At 43.8% G+C, this 19,897-nt stretch overlaps 1 protein-coding gene across 1 annotated transcript in view; it reads right to left on the bottom strand.

Moving 5' to 3' along the window:
* Positions 1–19,897, bottom strand: part of si:dkey-11f4.7 (piezo-type mechanosensitive ion channel component 2) — a 237,469-nt gene that overhangs the window by 124,252 nt on the left and 93,320 nt on the right. Inside the window, exons 28-34 of the mRNA XM_062057601.1 lie at positions 19,062–19,162; positions 18,824–18,999; positions 18,591–18,767; positions 15,551–15,709; positions 15,287–15,487; positions 15,008–15,212; positions 14,750–14,851 (exon numbers count right to left, since the gene is read on the bottom strand). Of these exons, the coding sequence (XP_061913585.1) occupies positions 14,750–14,851; positions 15,008–15,212; positions 15,287–15,487; positions 15,551–15,709; positions 18,591–18,767; positions 18,824–18,999; positions 19,062–19,162 (1,121 nt within the window). The remainder of the gene's footprint in view (positions 1–14,749; positions 14,852–15,007; positions 15,213–15,286; positions 15,488–15,550; positions 15,710–18,590; positions 18,768–18,823; positions 19,000–19,061; positions 19,163–19,897) is intronic.

Genomic DNA, 19,897 nt, shown 5'->3' with positions numbered 1-19,897 from the left:
ACTTTCTTTTGGAAATGATACCCTCCAGGAGGAGAGCATCAGCACGGTGTGGGACTTGCAATAAAAAACAGCCTCCTACCAAAACTCCCAGAAGCACCGGTTGGCATAAGTGAAAGGCTCATGTCACTCAGGATCCCTCTAGCTAAGAAAAGAAATGCCACCCTTCTTAGTGCCAATGCACCGACGCTACCATCAAAGGAAGATGTTAAAGACCGCTTCTACCAGGCATTAGATGAGGCCCTCCGTCGCACACCTAAGGAGGACAAGATCTTTTTGTTGGGCGATTTCAATGCCAGAGTGGGGAAGGACAACAAGGTGTGGAGTGGTGTTATTGGCAAGCATGGCATTGGACAAGCCAATGCTAACGGCCTACGGCTGCCAAGCCTCTGTGCTGAGCATGACTTGACCATCACAAACACCATCTTCCAACTAAAAAATAAGCACAAAACATCCTGGATGCACCCACGCTCCAAACATTGGCACCTGATTGATTACACCATTGTGAGACGCTCAGACATAAAAGACGTATCACTAACTCGTGCAATGAGAGGAGCTGAGTGTTGGACCGACCACAGGCTCATCATAACCAGGCTCCGGGTGCAAGTACGCCCTACTATCCGTCTTCAAAAGTCAGGGAAAAAGAGGCTTTACTGTACCCAGCTAGCAGATCCAATGGCTCGGGACAATCTCCGTCTCTCTCTGGCCAAAAACCTGGAAGACATTGAGCATATTCTGGAGAGTGATGACTCCATTGACGACAAATGGACCTCTATCAGCTCCAGGCTCTATGAGGCAGCATCCCAATCCATTGGCTATAAGCGCAGAAAGCATTAGGACTGGTTTGATGACAACACAGCCACAATAACCACCATGCTCAAACACATGCACACAGCACACAATGCTGTACTCAACAACCCCACTTCAGCTGTGCTCCGACAGCAATGGCAAACATCCAGAAGGGATGTGCAGTCAAAATTGCGTGCCCTGAAGAATGAGTGGTGGATATCAAAGGCAGCTGAAATACAATCTCATGCCAACAAAAATGATATGCACAACTTTTACGATGCAATGAAAACCATCTATGGCCCAAGAAACTGCGCTGTCTCCCCGCTGAAGTCTAACGATGGTACAACCCTCATAGAAGACCAGAAGCTCATCACCAAAAGATTGGCAGAACATTTTGAAACTCTGCTAAATTAGCCCGCCCCAACAGACCCCTCAGTTCTGGAGGAACTACCTGACTACCCAACCATCCAAGACCTTGACCTTCCACCAACCTTTGGAGAGGTTAAGAGTGCAATAAGGTCTCTGAAAGACAACAAGACCCCTGGTCCTGACAGCATCCCTGCAGAGATCTTCAAGCAAGGAGGCTACCTTTCCATCCGTGCGCTTTTTTCTGTCATCAGCAAAGTGTGGAAGCATGAAACTGTCCCTCAGCAGTGGAGAGATGCCAATATTATCACCATCTACAAAGGCAAGGGGGACAAGTCCCTCTGTGGCAACAGTCGTGGCATTTCACTTCTGGCTGTTGCTGGTAAAGTCCTGGCTAAAGTCATGCTACACAGGCTGGTGAACAACATCACGGAAGACCTGTTGCCGGAGTCACAATGTGGTTTCAGGAAGAACAGGAGCACTGTGGACATGGTGTTCACAACACGGCAGCTTCAGGAGAAGTGTAGGGAGCAGCACCAGGAACTCTTTGTTGCTTTCATTGATCTGTCGAAGGCTTTTGACACCGTCAACAGGGAGCTTCTCTGGAATATCCTCCTGAAGTTCGGCTGCCCACAGAAGTTTGTCAACATCCTAAGGCAATTCCATGAAGGGATGATGTCACGTGTGACTATTGGCCGCCAGGAATCAGAACCCTTTAAGGTGTGCACCGGTGTACGCCAGGGATGTGTTCTTGCTCCAGTCTTGTTTAATATCTTCCTCCTGTGTGTGACACTGCTGCTTCATGAGAGGATCAAAAGGGCAGTGGCGTTACCGTTGACTTCCGACTTGACGGGAACCTGTTTAACATCCGGAGGCTCCAAGCAGTCACAAAAGTCACACCAGTGCAAGTCATCGAACTCCAATACGCCGATGACTGCACAGTTGTGGCCCACACACCGGAAGCGCTGCAAGCTACCCTCTCAGCCGCTGCAAGTGCTTATGGCAGACTGGGCCTCTCTGTCAACGTGGCAAAAACCGAGGTAATATGCCAGTGGGCATCCACTCCTCCACCTCATCCACCAACCTTCACCATCGACAATAAACCACTAGCAGTAGTGGACTCTTTCAAATACCTTGGCAGCTTTCTCTCTGACGATTGCATTATCGACAGGGAGGTTCAAAACCGGATCAAGCAGGCATCAGCATCTTTTGGCAGACTCAGGGGAAGGGTCTTCTAGAACAAAGACCTTAAGCTACATACCAAGGTAGCGGTCTATTTAGCTGTGGTCATGACGACACTCCTCTACAGCTGTGAAGCGTGGACCCTGTACAGCTGCCACCTCAGGATGCTGGAGGCCTTCCACATCAGGCGCTTACAATGCATCCTGGGGATATCCTGGAAGGACAAAGTCCCCCACACTGAAGTACTCTGCAAGACCAACTGCACCAGTGTGGAGGCTACAGTCACCCAGCACCAACTTCGCTGGCTAGGCCACGTTATCAGGATGCCAGAAGAACGCTTACCACGCAAGGTGCTTTATGGTCAGCTTCATCTTGGTCACCGCTTGGCAGGAGGCCCAAAAAAGCATTATAAAGATCAAATGAAGACTGTCATGAAGAAATGCGGCCTGAACCCGACCCAGCTGGAGGACACTGCAGCCCAACGTTCCACCTGGCGGCAGCTCCTCCAACAAGGAGTTCATAAGCTTGAGGAGGACCGCAGTGGTCAACGAGCCAGGGAACGTCAAAGAAGGCATGAAGCCATTGCCACACCTGCACCCCCAGTCAGTGCCTTCACCTGCTCTGTTTGCGGCAGATCATGTGGATCACGGAGTGGACTATTCAGCCACATGAGGACTCACAAAACATAGAGATGGATTGTCGTCATCGGATACGATGGACAACCTTAAGCATATGTAAGTATGTATGTATGTATATATGTAAGTATGTAGGTATGTATACATATGTAAGTATGTACGTATGTATATATGTATGTATATATGTATGTATGTATATATATGTATGTATGTATGTGTGTGTGTATGTATGTATATATGTATGTATGTATGTGTGTACGTGTGTATATAAGTATGTCCCCCACATATGTATTTATGTATGTATGTGTGTATGTATGTACTGTATGTAAGTATTTATGTATGTATATATGTATATATGTATGTATGTATGTGTGTAGCGGGCCTGGCTCTCAGGGTGTAGTGATGCGTCGAGTGCAGCATGCTAGAGAGACGTTGCATGTGATGCATAGCTCCTGCCGCTGGCTGACCCAGCTGGGTAAAGGAAGTTGAGTGTGTAAGCCTTCCGAGGTCAGTACATAGCCTCATCTTCACCAAAACCCCTCACCTTGCCTCCTCGTGGCAGCACATGGTAACTGGAGTCTCGTGACTTCAGGCTAAAAGGTAGGGGATCGACCCGCTGCCTTGCGGGTAAGTTCAGGAAGACAAGGGCTAGAAGAGCACACCCTGAGAGAAAAACACAGTGATGGAGGCACACTTAGGCGGGCCACGACAGACTGAGTGTTCCGGCGGTCTCCTGCAGCTATGAAGAGGTGCTTGTTATCCTGGGTTTCCCCCTTGCCACTAGGCTCCATCTCTTTGTGGCGAAGATAGTGCGGCTGGGAACTGTGCACCCCCAAAGCCACTTAAAACGTATCACCGCACAGGTCTCTGCTTCTGACCTTGGTGGATCCAGAACAGCAATGGATTCTGAAGTACAAAGTCTGGCGGCGTCAGGATGTCGGATAACGGGGGCAAGTTAGAATGAACTGGGAGCCTCTAGATAGATCTGGTGGGATTTGAGTGGCAGCTGATTTCGGCAGACCCCTGTATGACTGAGCATCCCTATTTAGGAGCCACACGGCTCACCCCAAAGTTGGGGGAAGGCCTAGAAAAGGTGGCCTAAACATTGCCCACTCTTCACAACCCGGGTAGGAAACCGCACTTACCGGGACATTCCGGTAAGGGCGGTCGAAAAACAAAAAATAAACAAGTTCCCTTGAAATTGGCTACGTGGAACATCAGAACCCTTCTGGACAACAACCCTGACAGGCCGCAAAGAAGAACTGCGCTTGTTGCTGCTGAGCTCAGATGTTATGGAATTGACATCACCGCCTTGAGTGAGACCAGACTTCTGGATGAGGGATTCCTTATGGAAGAAGGCCAGGGTTATACCTTTTTTTAGAAGGGTTACCCTACAGAAGGTCCGCATCACCATGGTGTTGGTTTGGCATTAAAAAACAGCCTGCTACCCAGTTTTCACTGAAACACCTACCGGCATAAGTGAAAGACTCATCATCGTCTATCCGTATCCCCCTGGCAAAACTCCGCTATGCAACTCTTCTCAGTGCCCATGCGCCAAGTCTACCATTCAAGAATGAGGCAAAGGACCACTTCTACCAGGAACTAGATGAGGCCCTACAGCGCATCCCTAGCAGTGACAAAATGCCACATTTTATTGCCAGGGTGGGAAAAAAACACCTCATATGGAAAGGAGTGATTGGGAAGCATGGTCGTCGTCGGCGGTCACTCGAAACGAGTATGACTGTCCTCCATCCGGGATGTTAGGGTGGATTCCCTATATGGAGGACGCCTGTGCGTGGAATCTTTTAATGTGGGGAGACTGGTGCACGGTCAGCCACCACACAGTCCTTGGCATTGAGCGGGCCAGGGTCCAGTGGCATGGAGACCAAGACGACTGGGGACCCGTCTTTGCTGCAGCCTTCATCCGCCTTCCCAGCCGTTGTGGTGCATTCCGCTGCCGCCATCTTCCGCCTGGTCCACCGTTGAGGCGGGAAGCATGGTATCGGGAAGGTTACCAGCAATGGAATGAGGCTACTCATTCTCTGTGCTGAGCATGACCTGACAATCACCAACACAATCTTCCAACAGAAAAATAAACACAAGGCTTCCTGGATGCACCCACAATACAAGCAATGGCATCTGCTGGATTACGTCATCGTGGGACGCAAGGACACCAAGGACGTGCACATCACCCGTGCAATGCGAGGTGCTGACTGCTGGACAGACCACCGCATGATTATCTTCAAGTTGCGAGCGACAGTTTGCCCCCCTGTTCGTCTCCAAAAAACTGTCAAGAATTAGTTGGACTGTGCCCGGCTTGAAGCAGACATGGCCCGGAACAGCCTTCGATCCTCTATTGCAGGGAAGCTGCAGAAAATCGACCCCTTCCTGAGCCCTGAAGGCAGTGTTGATGACAACTGGACCTGCCTTAGCTCAAAGCTTTATGAGGCCGCAGCAGAGTCTATTGGCTACCGTCGTAGGAGGCATCAGGACAGGTTCGACGAAAATTCAGAATCCATCAGAACCATACTGGACACCATACACAAGGCCCATAACGGAGCCCTGAACAACCCTACATCTGTCAGGCTAAAGCAGCACTTGAGAATATCAAGAAAGGAGGTACAGTCTGTCCTACGAAAACTGAAAAATGACTGGTGGACTGCTGCAGCTATCAAATATTTTAGTAATCGAGTATTCTATCGGATATCCCGATCGATTAATCGAGTAATCAAATAAATCATATTTTTGCTTAATTAAGGTTTAATTATACATGTTAAGATGTGCCCTCAATTTTTGCGTTTGGCCTAATTGTCTTTAATTTCCTAAACGCCTGTTTTCATTATTGAAGGCTGACACGCACAGCTGAAATACGTCCGTGGTTGATTGTGCCAATTTGTGTGTGCTAATAAAAACAGGTGCGCTCACAGCCCTATGTGCTGTGTGGTGTGACCGCATAAACGAAGTTCTTGTCTCTTGTGCGTTTTTGATGAGTATTATACGGTGCCGTTTAAACGTTGGTTTCTCCACGCAAATCCGCTGAACTGTTTTCAACCTGCCAACAATACATACACAATATAAAAAGACAAACCACTAAACGACAACAACAGTTTTAAATTTTTAGAATGCAATACAGTTCACTGCATTCGTTGCATGCAAAATAGTAATCAATGTTCATTTTGCCATCATAACATGTTTGAGATGAAAACAAATATATATAAAATTAATTCAAAATGTATGTATGTAGGTTTGCTTGTTATCATCAGTCATCAACAATTGAGAACAGAGGAATGGATATTGGAACAGTGTAGGTCTGACTTGGTAGGATATATACAGCAAGTAGTGGACATTGAGAGAGAGAGAGAGAGAGAGAGAGAGAGAGAGAGAGAGAGACAACTCTATAGTTTATCTTATTTTATTACTATAATGTTATATTTTAATTAGTCTCAACATTTTTAAAGTTGCAATGTGACACAGCTCTGTTCACACAGCTCTTTAGTATAGTAGACCTATATTTTAATTGTACATAGTTTTAATTTCAATTTCAATAGGTGCTTAAGTTTGATACATTTTAATTGTTTTGATCCTTACTTGAATGTATACATATGCATCTTTATTTAAATGTTTTGCACAACTCTATAGTTTACCTTATTTTATTACTTTTTATTATTATAATCTTATATTTTAAATTAGTCTTAACATTTTTTTTTAAAGCTGTAATGTGACACAGCTCTGTTCACACACATCTTTAGTATAGTAGACCTATATTTTAATTGTACATACTTTTAATTTCAATAGGTGCTTAAGTTTGATACATTTTAATTGTTTTGATTGATTGTTTTAATGCTGGCTTTGGCAATGTAAACGTTTGTTTCCCATGTCAATAAAGCCCCTTTGAATTGAATTGAATTGAATTGAGAGAGAGAGAGAGAGAGAGAGAGAGAGAGAGAGAGAGAGAGAGAGAGAGAGAGAGAGAGAGAGAGGAGAGAGAGAGAGAGAGAGAGAGAGAGAGAGAGAGAGAGAGAGAGAGAGAGAGAGAGAGAGAGAGAGATAGTGACTTAGCTCGCCTCTGTCTTTCCGAGAGGACACTGAGCAGAGAGAGAGAGAGAGAGAGAGATTTTCCAAGACCTGGGCATTGACAGTCAACCTAACCAAGACAAAAGTTATGATATTCCAAAAAAGACCCAGCCTCCATCACCACAAACACAAATTCCTCCTAGATACAACTGCCCTAGAATACACAAAAAACTATACCTATCTCGGCCTAAACATCAGTGCCACAGGGAATTTCAACCAAGCTGTGAACGACCTGAGAGATAAGGCAAGAAGGGCTTTCTACGCTATCAAAAGGAACATCAACTAGACATTCCTATTCAAATCTGGCTCAAAATATTAGACTCCGTCATAGAACCCATTTCCCTGTACGGCTGCGAGGTCTGGGGCCCTCTTGCTAACCAAGATTTTGCAAAATGGGACAAACACCAAATCGAGACTCTGCATGCAGAATTTTGCAAATCCATTCTCCGCACCCAACGGAAAACACCAAATAATGCATGCAGAGCAGAATTAGGCAAGGCAAGGCAAGGCAACTTTATTTGTATAGCGCTTTTCATACACAAGGCAGACTCAAAGTGCTTCACAGACAACAAAGTGAAATGAAAGAAAATAAAAGCAAAATTAAAATGCAGACAATAAAAATAAAAACAGTGCAGACGTTAAAAGTTAAAAGATTAAAAGATTTAGCTGAAAGCTAAGGTGAACATAAAAGTCTTCAGTCTAGTTTTAAAAGTAGTGAGAGTTGGGGAGAGTCTGACATCTTCAGGAAGTTTATTCCAGCTATGTGTTGCATAGTGACTGAATGATGATCTCCCTTGATTTGAGTTTACTCTTGGAACCGCTAACAGATTGGTCTCAGAAGATCTTAGTGATCTAGAGGGCGTATATAGTGGGAGCATATCAGTGATATACTTGGGCCCTAGACCATGTAGTGATTTATATGTGAGCAGGAGATTTTGAAATCTATTCTCTGATGTACAGGGAGCCAATGTAAGGATTTAAGAATTGGTGTAATGTGCTCACATTTTTTGGTCTTTGTTAGAAACTCTAGCAGCAGCGTTCTGACAAGCTGTAGCTGCCTGGACAGTTTTTTTGGGAAGACCTGCAAGGAGACCATTACAATAGTCTAGCCTACTGGTAATAAAGGCATGTACAAGTTTTTCTAAGTCTTGAGCTGACATGAGCCCTCTAAGTCTTTTTACATTTTTGAGGTGATAGTAGGCCGATTTTGTTACTGATTTGATGTGACTGTCGAAATGTAAATCAGAATCTAAAATAACCCCAAGATTTCTGGCTTTATTGAGGTTTTCAGGACAGTGATTTAAGGTGTTGGATGACTTTAAACCTTTCTTTTTTAGCACCAAAACAATTATCTCAGTTTTATCTTCATTTAGTTGTAGGAAATTTTGGCACATCCATGTTTGACTTGCTCAATGCACTGGCACAGAAGATCTATGGGGCGATAGTCATTTGGTGATAGCGCTACATAGATTTGGGTGTCATCGGCATAGCAATGATGGTCAATGTTATTATTTTGCATGATTTGTCCTAGTGGGAGCATATAGATGTTAAATAAAGTCGGCCCCAAGATTGAACCTTGGGGGACTCCACACGTTACGTTGGTTGGTTCTGATACAAAGTCACCAATGGAAACAAAATAGTTCCTATCTTGTAGATATGACTTGAACCAGCTTAAAACTGTGCCTGAGATCCCCACCCAGTTTTCCAACCTGTCCAAAAGTATTGAGTGGTCGACAGTGTCAAATGCAGCACTGAGGTCCAAAAGCATTAATACTGAAGTTTTGCCAGAGTCTGTGTTTAGACGGATGTCATTTATAACTTTAAGAAGGGCCGTCTCTGTGCTATGAAGAGGTCGAAATCCTGACTGGAAGTTGTTGTGGCAGCCAGTAGAAGCCAAGAAGTGATTTAGTTGTTGGGGACAACTTTCTCAATTATTTTACTTATGATGGTAGATTTGAAATTGGTCTGTAGTTGTTGATAACAGAGGCATCTAGGCTCTGCTTTTTTAGAAGAGGTTTAATGACTGCAGTTTTGAAAGCCTTCGGGAAATTGCCCGATTTAATAGAATTATTAACTATTTGCAAGATGTCTGTTGATAGGCAGTCAAAACATTCTTAAAGAAGTTGGTAGGTAAAACAATCAAGGCAGCAGGTGGATGACTTTAGAGCTGTCACCGTTTCCGTTTCCACTAGAGTTTTAGAGTCTATGGCATTAAAGCTTGCCATCATTGCTGTGTTACTTTTGCCTAAATGGGGTGGTGATCCAACTTTTTTACTTGAGATATTGATGGTGCGTCTGATGCCTTCAATTTTATCAGTATAAAAGAATGCAAAGTCATTGCATTTCTGCGTGGAATGGAGTTCGGCTGGTATTTGTGTTGGGGGTTTAGTCAGTCTGTCAACGATTGTGAATAGGGTTTTGGCCTTATTTGTGTTGCTGTTTATGATATTGGAGAAGAATGTTTCTCTAGCACTTTTTAAGACTAAATTGTAGGCCTGGAGGCTCTCTTTATAGATGTCATGGTGAATATGAAGTTTTGTATTCCGCCAGATTCGTTCAGCCTTCCTGCACTCTCTTCTCTGGCTGTTACAGCAGCAGATTTTCTCCAGGGTGCCTTTTGCTTGCCAGAAATCGTTTTAACTGTAACAGGTGCAATGATATCTATGATATTCACAATTTTGGAATTAAAGTTGCTTACAAGATCATCAGCATGACATGGGTTTAGAGGTGGTAGTGAGGAGATGGCGTTTTTAAAGAGGACATTAATTAGGAATTAGGAAGATACCCACTAATAATCAAGATCCAAAAGAGAGCAGTCAAATTTTATAACCACTTAAAAGAAAGTGACCCAGACACGCTCCATAACAAAGCCCTCACCTACAGAGAGACCCTAGAGAGATGCCCGCTCAGCAGCTGGTTCAGGGACTCTGCTCACAAACACAAGCAAAACCACCAGACAGAAACCACACTGGACTAAACCAAATTATAAGAAAACAAAAAGAAAACTATCTGACACATTGGAAAGAATCAACCCAAAACCAGAGCAAATTGGAATGCTATTTGGCCCTACACAGAGAATACACATTGGCAGAATACCTGAGCACTGTGACCGATCCAAACTAAGGAGATCCTTGACTATGTACAGACTCAGTGAGCACAGCCTAGCCATCGAGAAAGGCCGCCATAGGCAGACCTGGCTCCCAAGAGAAGACAGACTGTGCAACCAATGCACACAGGGTGCGGTAGAAACTGAACTGCACTTCCTAACAACCTGCCCACTGTACCAAGACATCAGAGACATATACTTCCCACAAATGGCAAATACCCAAAGAGAGTTTGAAAACATGACAATTAACGACAAACTCCCATACCTACTGGGGGAAGTAAAGCAATGTGCAAACACAGCAGCAAGATTCGTGAGCCGTTGCGACAAGAAAAGGACATCCAATGGAATACAACCACCATAAAGACTATTCCTGCACTATTTGTACTATACGGACATCTGTACATAGATCTACCCACAAACAGAGCATATACGTTCAAATACACTTGGAAAACTGCTGCTATTTTTAAGCCATCTTTACTTGAATGTATACATATATGCATCTTTATTTAAACGTTTTGCACAACTCTATAGTTTATCTTATTTTATTACTATAATGTTATATTTTAATTAGTCTTAACATTTTTAAAGTTGCAATGTGACACAGCTCTGTTCACACAGCTCTTTAGTATAGTAGACCTATATTTTAATTGTACATAGTTTTAATTTCAATTTCAATAGGTGCTTAAGTTTGATACATTTTAATTGTTTTGATCCTTACTTGAATGTATACATATGCATCTTTATTTAAATGTTTGCACAACTCTATAGTTTACCTTATTTTATTACTTTTTATTATTATAATCTTATATTTTAAATTAGTCTTAACATTTTTAAAGCTGTAATGTGACACAGCTCTGTTCACACACATCTTTAGTATAGTAGACCTATATTTTAATTGTACATACTTTTAATTTCAATAGGTGCTTAAGTTTGATACATTTTAATTGTTTTGATGATTGTTTTAATGCTGGCTTTGGCAATGTAAACGTTTGTTTCCCATGTCAATAAAGCCCTTTGAATTGAATTGAATTGAATTGAGAGAGAGAGAGAGAGAGAGAGAGAGAGAGAGAGAAGAGAGAGAGAGAGAGAGAGAGAGAGAGAGAGAGAAAGAGAGAGAGAGAGAGAGAGAGAGAGAGAGAGAGAGAGAGAGAGAGAGAGAGAGAGAGAGAGGGAGAGAGAGAGAGAGAGGGGGAGAGAGAGATCAGAAGGCATAAGAAAAAGTATCTGCATTTGATTGTTTACATTTGATTATTAACAATCCGGGGAGGGTGTTAGTTTAGGGTTGTAGCTGCCTGGAGGTGTACTTTTATTGCGGTTTTGAAGGAGGATAGAGATGCCCTTTCTTTTATACCTGTTGGGAGCGCATTCCACATTGATGTGGCATAGAAAGAGAATGAGTTAAGACCTTTGTTAAATCGGAATCTGGGTTTAACGTGGTTAGTGGAGCTCCCCCTGGTGTGGTGGTTATGGCGGTCATTTACGTTAAGGAAGTAGTTTGACATGTACTTCGGTATCAGGGAGGTGTAGCGGATTTTATAGACTAGGCTCAGTGCAAGTTGTTTTACTCTGTCCTCCACCCTGAGCCAGCCCACTTTGGAGAAGTGGGTTGGAGTGAGGTGGGATCTGGGGTGGAGGTCTAAAAGTAACCTGACTAGCTTGTTCTGGGATGTTTGGAGTCTAGATTTGAGGGTTTTGGAGGTGCTAGGGTACCAGGAGGTGCATGCGTAATCGAAAAAGGGTTGAACGAGAGTTCCCGCCAGAATCCTCATGGTGCTTTTGTTGACCAGAGAGGAGATTCTATAGAGAAATCTTGTTCGTTGGTTGACCTTTTTGATTACCTTGGTTGCCATTTTATCACAGGAAAGATTAGCCTCTAGAATGGAACCTAGGTAGGTGACCTCATCTTTCCTGGAGATAACAATGTCACCCACTTTTATAGTGAAGTCATTGACTTTCTTAAGGTTGATGTGGGACCCAAACAGGATGGATTCCGTTTTACCCAAGTGTATGAATAGCTTGTGGTCAGCGAGCCAGGTGCAAGTTCTACAGAGTTCAGCACTTAGGATTTTCTCCACCTGTGACTTGTCCCTGTCTGATACCAGCAAGGCCGAGTCATCCGCAAACAAGAACAATTCAGTCGCATGCCGATGACAAGTCGTTTATGTATATTAGGAACAGTAAAGGCCCCAATATACTGCCTTGGGGGACTCCACAGCTCACTGAGAGGGGGGGGGACACACAGTGCCGTTCACCTCTACCACCTGTTCCCTCCCCTCCAAGTAAGATTTCATCCAGCTTGATGAGGTTTTGTTAAATCCGATTGCTCTGAGCTTATCCAACAGTATAACGTGGTTAACGGTGTCAAAGGCCTTCTGAAGGTCCAGCATGACCATGCCGCAGTATTTGCCCGCGTCCACCTCATGTTTGATGTGGTCGGTCAGATAGAGAAGGCATGTGTCAGTGGAGTGGTTAGTTCTGAAGCCGGATTGGAATTTGTACATGAGTTTATTAGGGGCAAGGTAACTATCGACCTGTTCATAAACTATTTTTTCCATTACTTTCGAAATGGAACTGAAATAGAAACAGGTCGGTCGTTGCCAGGTTCCAATTTGCTTCCTTTTTTAAAGAGGGGAGCTACTCTTGCTATCTTAAAATCTTTTGGTACTTGGCCTTGTGAAATTGAGAGGTTTATTATGTGCGTGTGGATTGGGGCAATGATGGGGGCAGAGTCCCTGAGGAATCTGGAGGGAATATTGTCAAGGCCTGTGGCCAGTTAGGTCACTGAAGAACAACAGGACCCCTGGCCCGGATGGCATCCCTGCAGAGATCCTTAAACAGAGCAATTTTCCACTACATTGCTGATATATGGAAGCGCTGAGCAGTCCCCCAACAATGGCGGGATGCAAATGTTGTAACCATGTAAAGGGAAGGGTGAGAAGTCTGTCTGTGGCAATAGAAGAGGAATATCCCTCCTGTCTGCTGCCAGCAAAGTTCTTGCCAAAGTGATGCTGTCAAGACTCACACAGAGCATAACAGAACACCTATTGCCTGAGTCTCAATGTGGCTTCAGGAAAAATGGCAGCACTGTGGACATGATTTTCACAACACGCCAGCTACAAGAGAAGTGTAGGGAGCAACATCAAGATCTATACATGGCCTTTGTGGACCTAACAAAGGCCTTTGATACGGTCAATAGAGACTTGCTTTGTAAACATCCTGCAAAGTTTCCGGATGATGGCTCAGGTAACAACAGGAGGACAGGAGTCTAGGCCTTTCAAGGTATGCACATGTGTCAGGCAGGGCTGTGTACTTGCACCTGTACTATTCAACATCTTCCTCATGAGTGTTACCTGGCTACTGCACAAAGAAGTTGAGGGAAGCAGTGGTGTGCCGGTGGATTACAGGTTAGATGGAAGCATATTTAACATCAGAAGGCTGCAGGCGGCTACCAAGGTAAAAACTGTGAACATTGTGGAATTACAGTTTGCTGAGGATTGTGCCTTGGTGGCACATACATCAGAGGCTCTGCAGGCGACGCTAACAGCTGCTGTGAAGGCCTATAGTAGACTGGCTCTCACTCTGAACACTGTGAAGACGGAAGTACACTGCCAGTGGAACTCCCCTCCGCCAACTCGGCCACCATCACCTGTCTTTAAGATGGATGACAAGCCCCTAGCAGTACTCCCAGACTTCAAATATCTTGGAAGCATCCTCTCCGAAAACTGCAGCATGGACAATGATGTTCAAAAGCTAATAAGGTCTGCCTCAGTCTCCTTTGGTAGACTATGTAAGAGGGTGTGTGTGAACAAAGACCTCAGCCTACGTACCAAGGTGGCAGTCTACTGTGTCTCCACACTATTATACGGCTGTGAAGCTTGGACCCTCTATCGCTGCCACATCCAACAGCTGGAGAACTTTCACATCAAGCGTCTCCAGCGGATCCTTGGGCTAACATGGAAGTCCTGAGTAGAACTGGTACCAAGAGCATGGAGGCCACCTTTCTCCAGTACCACCTGCCATGGGCCGACCACACCAGATGATATACAACTGCTGTATGGTCGACTACATCATGGCAAGAGATCTGTAGGAGGCCAAAAGCGGAGATACAAGGACCAATTGAGGATAACACTCAGCCTCAGATCGCCCTCTCTGGAGGCCACTCTGCCATGCAGGCCTTCTCCGTTTTGAAGAGGAGAGAAGGAAGAGAAATGCCAGAAAAGGAAGATGGGCCCTGCAGCCAAGACCACAACTTCATATGCCCCCATTGCAATAGACCATGTGACTCTCCTATTGTCACCTCAAAACTCACCAATAGAAGAAGTAGAAGTCATGTATGCATGTGTGTGTGTGTGTGTGTGTGTGTGCGTGTGTGTGTGCGTGTAAATGTTTATGTGTGTGTGTATGTGTGTGTGTGTGTGTGTGTGTGTGTGTGTGTGTGTGTGTGTGTGTGTGTGTGTGTGTGTGTGTGTGTGTGTGTGTGTGTGTGTGTATGTTTGTTTGTATGTATGTTTGTAAGTATATAAGTATATATGTATGTAAGGATGTATGTAAGGATGTATGTAAGGATGGATGGATGTAAGGATGGATGTGTAAAACTCACAGAATATGAATAAAGGATTAGGACGCATGGCAAAGTCTGGCAGATAAAACCACTTGATGACGTTGGAGCTGAGAGGATGGAGTGAAGTCCTCCATGGGTAATCTGCAAGGAAGTGGAAGAAATCATCTCTCCTTCTCCTTGTTTGTGTGACATTTTATTTTGGAGAGAGCGTGTGATGTTATTGAAATAATATTTAAGTTGAACAATAATGTGGAGTGCATGAGGTGTGATATTGAGAGGCTGAGCTGGAGCCCTTACCAACACAGAGGGCAGGAGGGATGCCGATGCACAGCAGGTACTGCAGCACCATCAGGCCCGCCGTGAAGCAGCAGTACTTAGGCCACACCTCCCCGATGGCCTTCCTGCGGCGCCGTGACACCACCGCCATCAGAGCGCAGGAGTGCAGCAAGGCGTAGAAGTCCATCCTCTGGCCGATCACGTTTACCGCCACGATCAAGCTGACCTGAAAGAAACACCCGAGGTCTTTCCGAGAGGACACTGAGCAGGAAGTAGAAGAGTCCAAAGACCTGCAGTCACCTCCAGTCCAAACTTGTAGAAGAAGAAGTTGATGAAGTACTTGATGCAGGGCCGCACGCCGAGGTCCATGTGCTGCCTGCCGACGCCCTGGAAGATGATGCTGAAGGGCGGGGCCTTCAGGTTGTTATGGAGACGGAAGTAGATCTGGTGGCGATGGACGGTGGCCTCAAACACCAGTAGAGCCAGCACCAGCAGATGGTTCTACAAATACATGTACTATTGTACTAGAGGGTACTACCACAGTACTACTAAGGCGGTACTGACCCTCAGGCAGGGAAGGATCCTCCCCTCACACTTGACCAGAGCTCCACACCACAAGACAGGATCCACAGAATCCATGTAGAGGATGGACCTCTTCAGGAGCTCCACCATGTTCTTCCTCAGCTCCACATCCACGCTGGAGGAGTTGGAGGCCAGCACACTCTGGACACCATACGTTTGGACGTGACACATGACACATGACACGTGTCACATGTCACATGTCACATGACACATGACACATGTCACATGACACATGTCACATGACACGTGTCATATGACACATGATGCCCATGACACATGAGTGTGACACATGACACATGAGTATGACACATGACACATGTCATATGACGCCCATGACACATGAGTATGACACATGACATGTGACACATGTCACATGACGTATAACACATGTCATATGACATACGAAACATATCATATGACACATGAAGCACATGACACATGAGTATGACACATGACACATTTGACACGACACATGACACGTGACACATGTCACATGACTCATGTCACATGAGTATACTACGTGTCTGATATATGAGTATGATACGTGTCTGATACATGAGTATGACACATGACACATGAGTATGATAGTACATGTCTGTTACATGACACATGAGTATGATACTACATGTCTGATACATGACACATGAGTATGATACTACATGTCTGACACATAACACATAAGTATGATATTACATATCTGATACATGACACATGAGTATGATAGTACATGTCTGATACATGACACATGAGTATGATACTACATTTCTGACACATGACACATAAGTATGATAATATATATCTGATACATGACACATGAGTATGATACTACATGTCTGACACATGACACATGACACATGAGTATGATACTACATGTCCAATACATGATACATGGGTATGATATTACATGTCTGATACATGAGACATGAGTATGAAAAACATGTTTGATACATGACACATGGGTATGATACTACATGTCTGATACATGATACTGTACATGGGTATGATATTACATGTCTGATACATGACACATGAGTATGATACTACATGTTTGATACATGACACATGGGTAAGATACTACTTGTCTGATACATGACACATGGGTATGATATTACATGTCTGACACATGATACATGAGTATGATACTACATGTCAGACACATGATACATGAGTATTATACTTAGGGATGATGCTCGAACCCGGTTTTCCCGGTTGTTCGATAAGAAAAGAACCGAGTCCTCTGACTCGAATCCCTTTTAGTGAACCGGTACCCGTTATCGAGACCACTATAGTAAAGAAAAAGAGTTGGTTCTTTATTCGAATCATTTGGAACGAATCCCGTCCCGACAAGGAATGCCCCGTGAGACATCACAAGAAATTACGTCACGTAGCTCAGTCATTTGTCACGGACCGGGTGCAGCGTGCTGCGGTTCGTTCCCGGGACGCAAAACTGACGGCTCCGAACGAAAGCGTGCAGGTAGGATATGATTTATTTCTCATAAATCATACACATTACAACAGACAGGAACGAAACAAAAGGAAAGCGTGCCGTTCGCACGAGAAGCTAAAGCAAAAACTTACTTAGCACAGGAATACTAGAAGCTAAGGTAAGTTTAGCACAGGAATCATGAGCTCGAAAACCAGAATGCCAACGTAACTGTTGCAAATGCAAACAATGAAGCCACGGCGAGTGACCGGAAAAGGCAGGCTTAAATAGAGTCTCTGATGAGCAACAGGTGCGCGTACAGGGCAGGTGAAAATCATAAGTAACCATGGTGACTAAAACAAACCCCCGAAGTGCACAAAACAACTAAGGAAGTCCAAAACTAATAGAACATAACTAAACAAAACATGATCCAACCACATCATAATACATCACAGTTTCATATCATTTCACTTTACAGGAGTAGGAAGAAGTAAAGCTTATTTAATCCTACCCTTTTCCCACTTCATAGCGTTTACAAATATATACATCATTTACTGACCTTTTTATCATAAAATATCTGTGAATTAGTATATACAACAGTTTTGTAATATGTAATTAATTAATTCAGTCATTATTATTATACTGAGATGAAGAATATCTTATTTTCAATAAGGTTGAAAGTATTTCTCATAATTCTTCTTCTTTGTACTTTGTAAGCACTATTCATTTGAACAACCTCTTAAACTGGATTATATCAGTACAATGTTTAACTTCTTTACTTAATACATTCCATCATTTAATTCCACATCATTTTAGCTGTTTGCAATTTTACCAAATCATCGAACTTTAATATTTTTGACTCAATAAATAAAGTGTTTGTATGTTCTCTATATCCAACATTATGTATCAGTCTAATATTTTTTTTTGGTAACACGGTTAACGAATGTAGCGCACATTTGTAGTTATTTCCCCACATTTCTGCACAATAACTCAGATATGTTAATATTATAGTAGTGAGCAGTAGAGAATGGGAAGTGATTTGGTAAACCAAATATTGTGTTTTTTTCCATATACAACAACCTATATGGACTCGATAAGAGAATCGATAATGAATCGGTTCGATAAGAGGATTCGATAATAGGCTCGAACTCGATAATTTCTTATCAAACACCATCCCTAATTATACTACATATCTGATACATGAGTATGATGAGTATGATACTACATGTCTGACACATGAGTATGATACTACATGTCTGATACATGATACATGGGTATGATACTAGGTGTCTCACACATGAGTATGATACTACATGTCTGACACATGACACATGATACATGGGTATGATACTACATGTCTGATACATGATACATGGGTATGATACTACATGTCTGACACATGAGTATGATACTACATGTCTGATACACGATACATGAGTATGATACTACATGTCTGATACACGATACATGGGTATGATACTAGGTATCTGACACATGAGTATGATACTACATGTCTGACACATGATACATGGGTATGATACTAGGTGTCTGACAGTCTGACACATGAGTATGATACTAGGTGTCTGATACAAGACTTACAGAGGTGCAGTTGGAGGAGTACTCCACAGGCTTGATGAGCTTCAGCTGGTAGAACATCTTGCACACCACCATGACGCAGGCCCACACGGCCGACACGCTGGATGCCGTGGGTCGTAACCGCGGGAACGGGATGGCGAACACCCACAGAACCAGGAAGAGTGAGTTCATGAGAGAAACCTGTGGAGAACCAGAGTCAGTCCCAGGGAAGAGAACCCTGAGAGTCCACGTCCCACCTCTCTCAGTGACACCCAGATGATGCCGGAGGACACCATCTTGAAGCCGTGGAGCTCCATTACTCTCCAGCTGAGCTCCTGGAGCCTCTGGAGGCCCAGCAGAGCCTGGATGAACAAGACTCCAGCCCGGTCCACAATCAGGAGCCACTTGTCTTCACCTCCGCTGCTCAAAGGTTCTGAAAACAAGACCAAGGACAGCCATGATGGTGACCAACAACAGCCCAGCAGGGGGCGCTACCTTCTTCCTTCTCCTCATCTCCTCTCTCTGAGGTGGTCTGCAGGTCCACCATGTCCAGAGTCTCCTGACTTCTTGCACCGCTCATGCTCTCCTTCACCAGTCTGAAACCAGGAGGAACAATCCTGTGTTTAAATACGCCACATCACACCAGATTACACCAGATGACACAGCATAACACCAGATTACACCAGATGACACAACATTAGACCAGATTACACCAGATGATGCAAGATCCCACCAGATCCCACCAGATGACACAACATCACACCAGATTACACCAGATGACACAACATCACACCAGATTACACCAGATGACACAACATCACACCAGATTACACCAGATGACACAACATCACACCAGATTACACCAGATGACCAGTGTTGGGTTAGTTACTGAAAACCAGTAACTAGTTACAATTACTAGTTACTTAATTTCAAAAGTAACTCAGTTACTAACTCAGTTACTTACATCAAAAAGTAATGCGTTACTGTGAAAAGTAACTATTTAGTTACTTCTTTTTTTCTTTTCTTTTTTTAAAGCTCCCATTAATGGCCTTTTAGCCTTCATTTCAGTACTGTTATTGCACTGGAGAATAATACAATCTGTTGATCAACTTGACATGCATTTTTATTTGCATTTTAACATAATTAATGAAAAACAGTGCAACATAAAAAGGCATTTCTCCTTTCTTTAAATTTGGACCAATGACCATTAATAAAAAACAACTGAAAGTGCAACATAAGAAGGCATATCATCTTCCTTGAAACATAGATAGTGAAATAAAGCCTGACATCTGGAGTGATGCTGCTGTCTTCCACACTTGGAGTCATGGATT

This window comes from Entelurus aequoreus, linkage group LG01 (genome assembly GCF_033978785.1).
Source record: "Entelurus aequoreus isolate RoL-2023_Sb linkage group LG01, RoL_Eaeq_v1.1, whole genome shotgun sequence".
NCBI classification, from domain to species: Eukaryota; Metazoa; Chordata; class Actinopteri; order Syngnathiformes; family Syngnathidae; genus Entelurus; species Entelurus aequoreus.
Note: the sequence above shows the minus strand (reverse complement) of the source record. Positions and strands in the feature narration are given on the sequence as shown.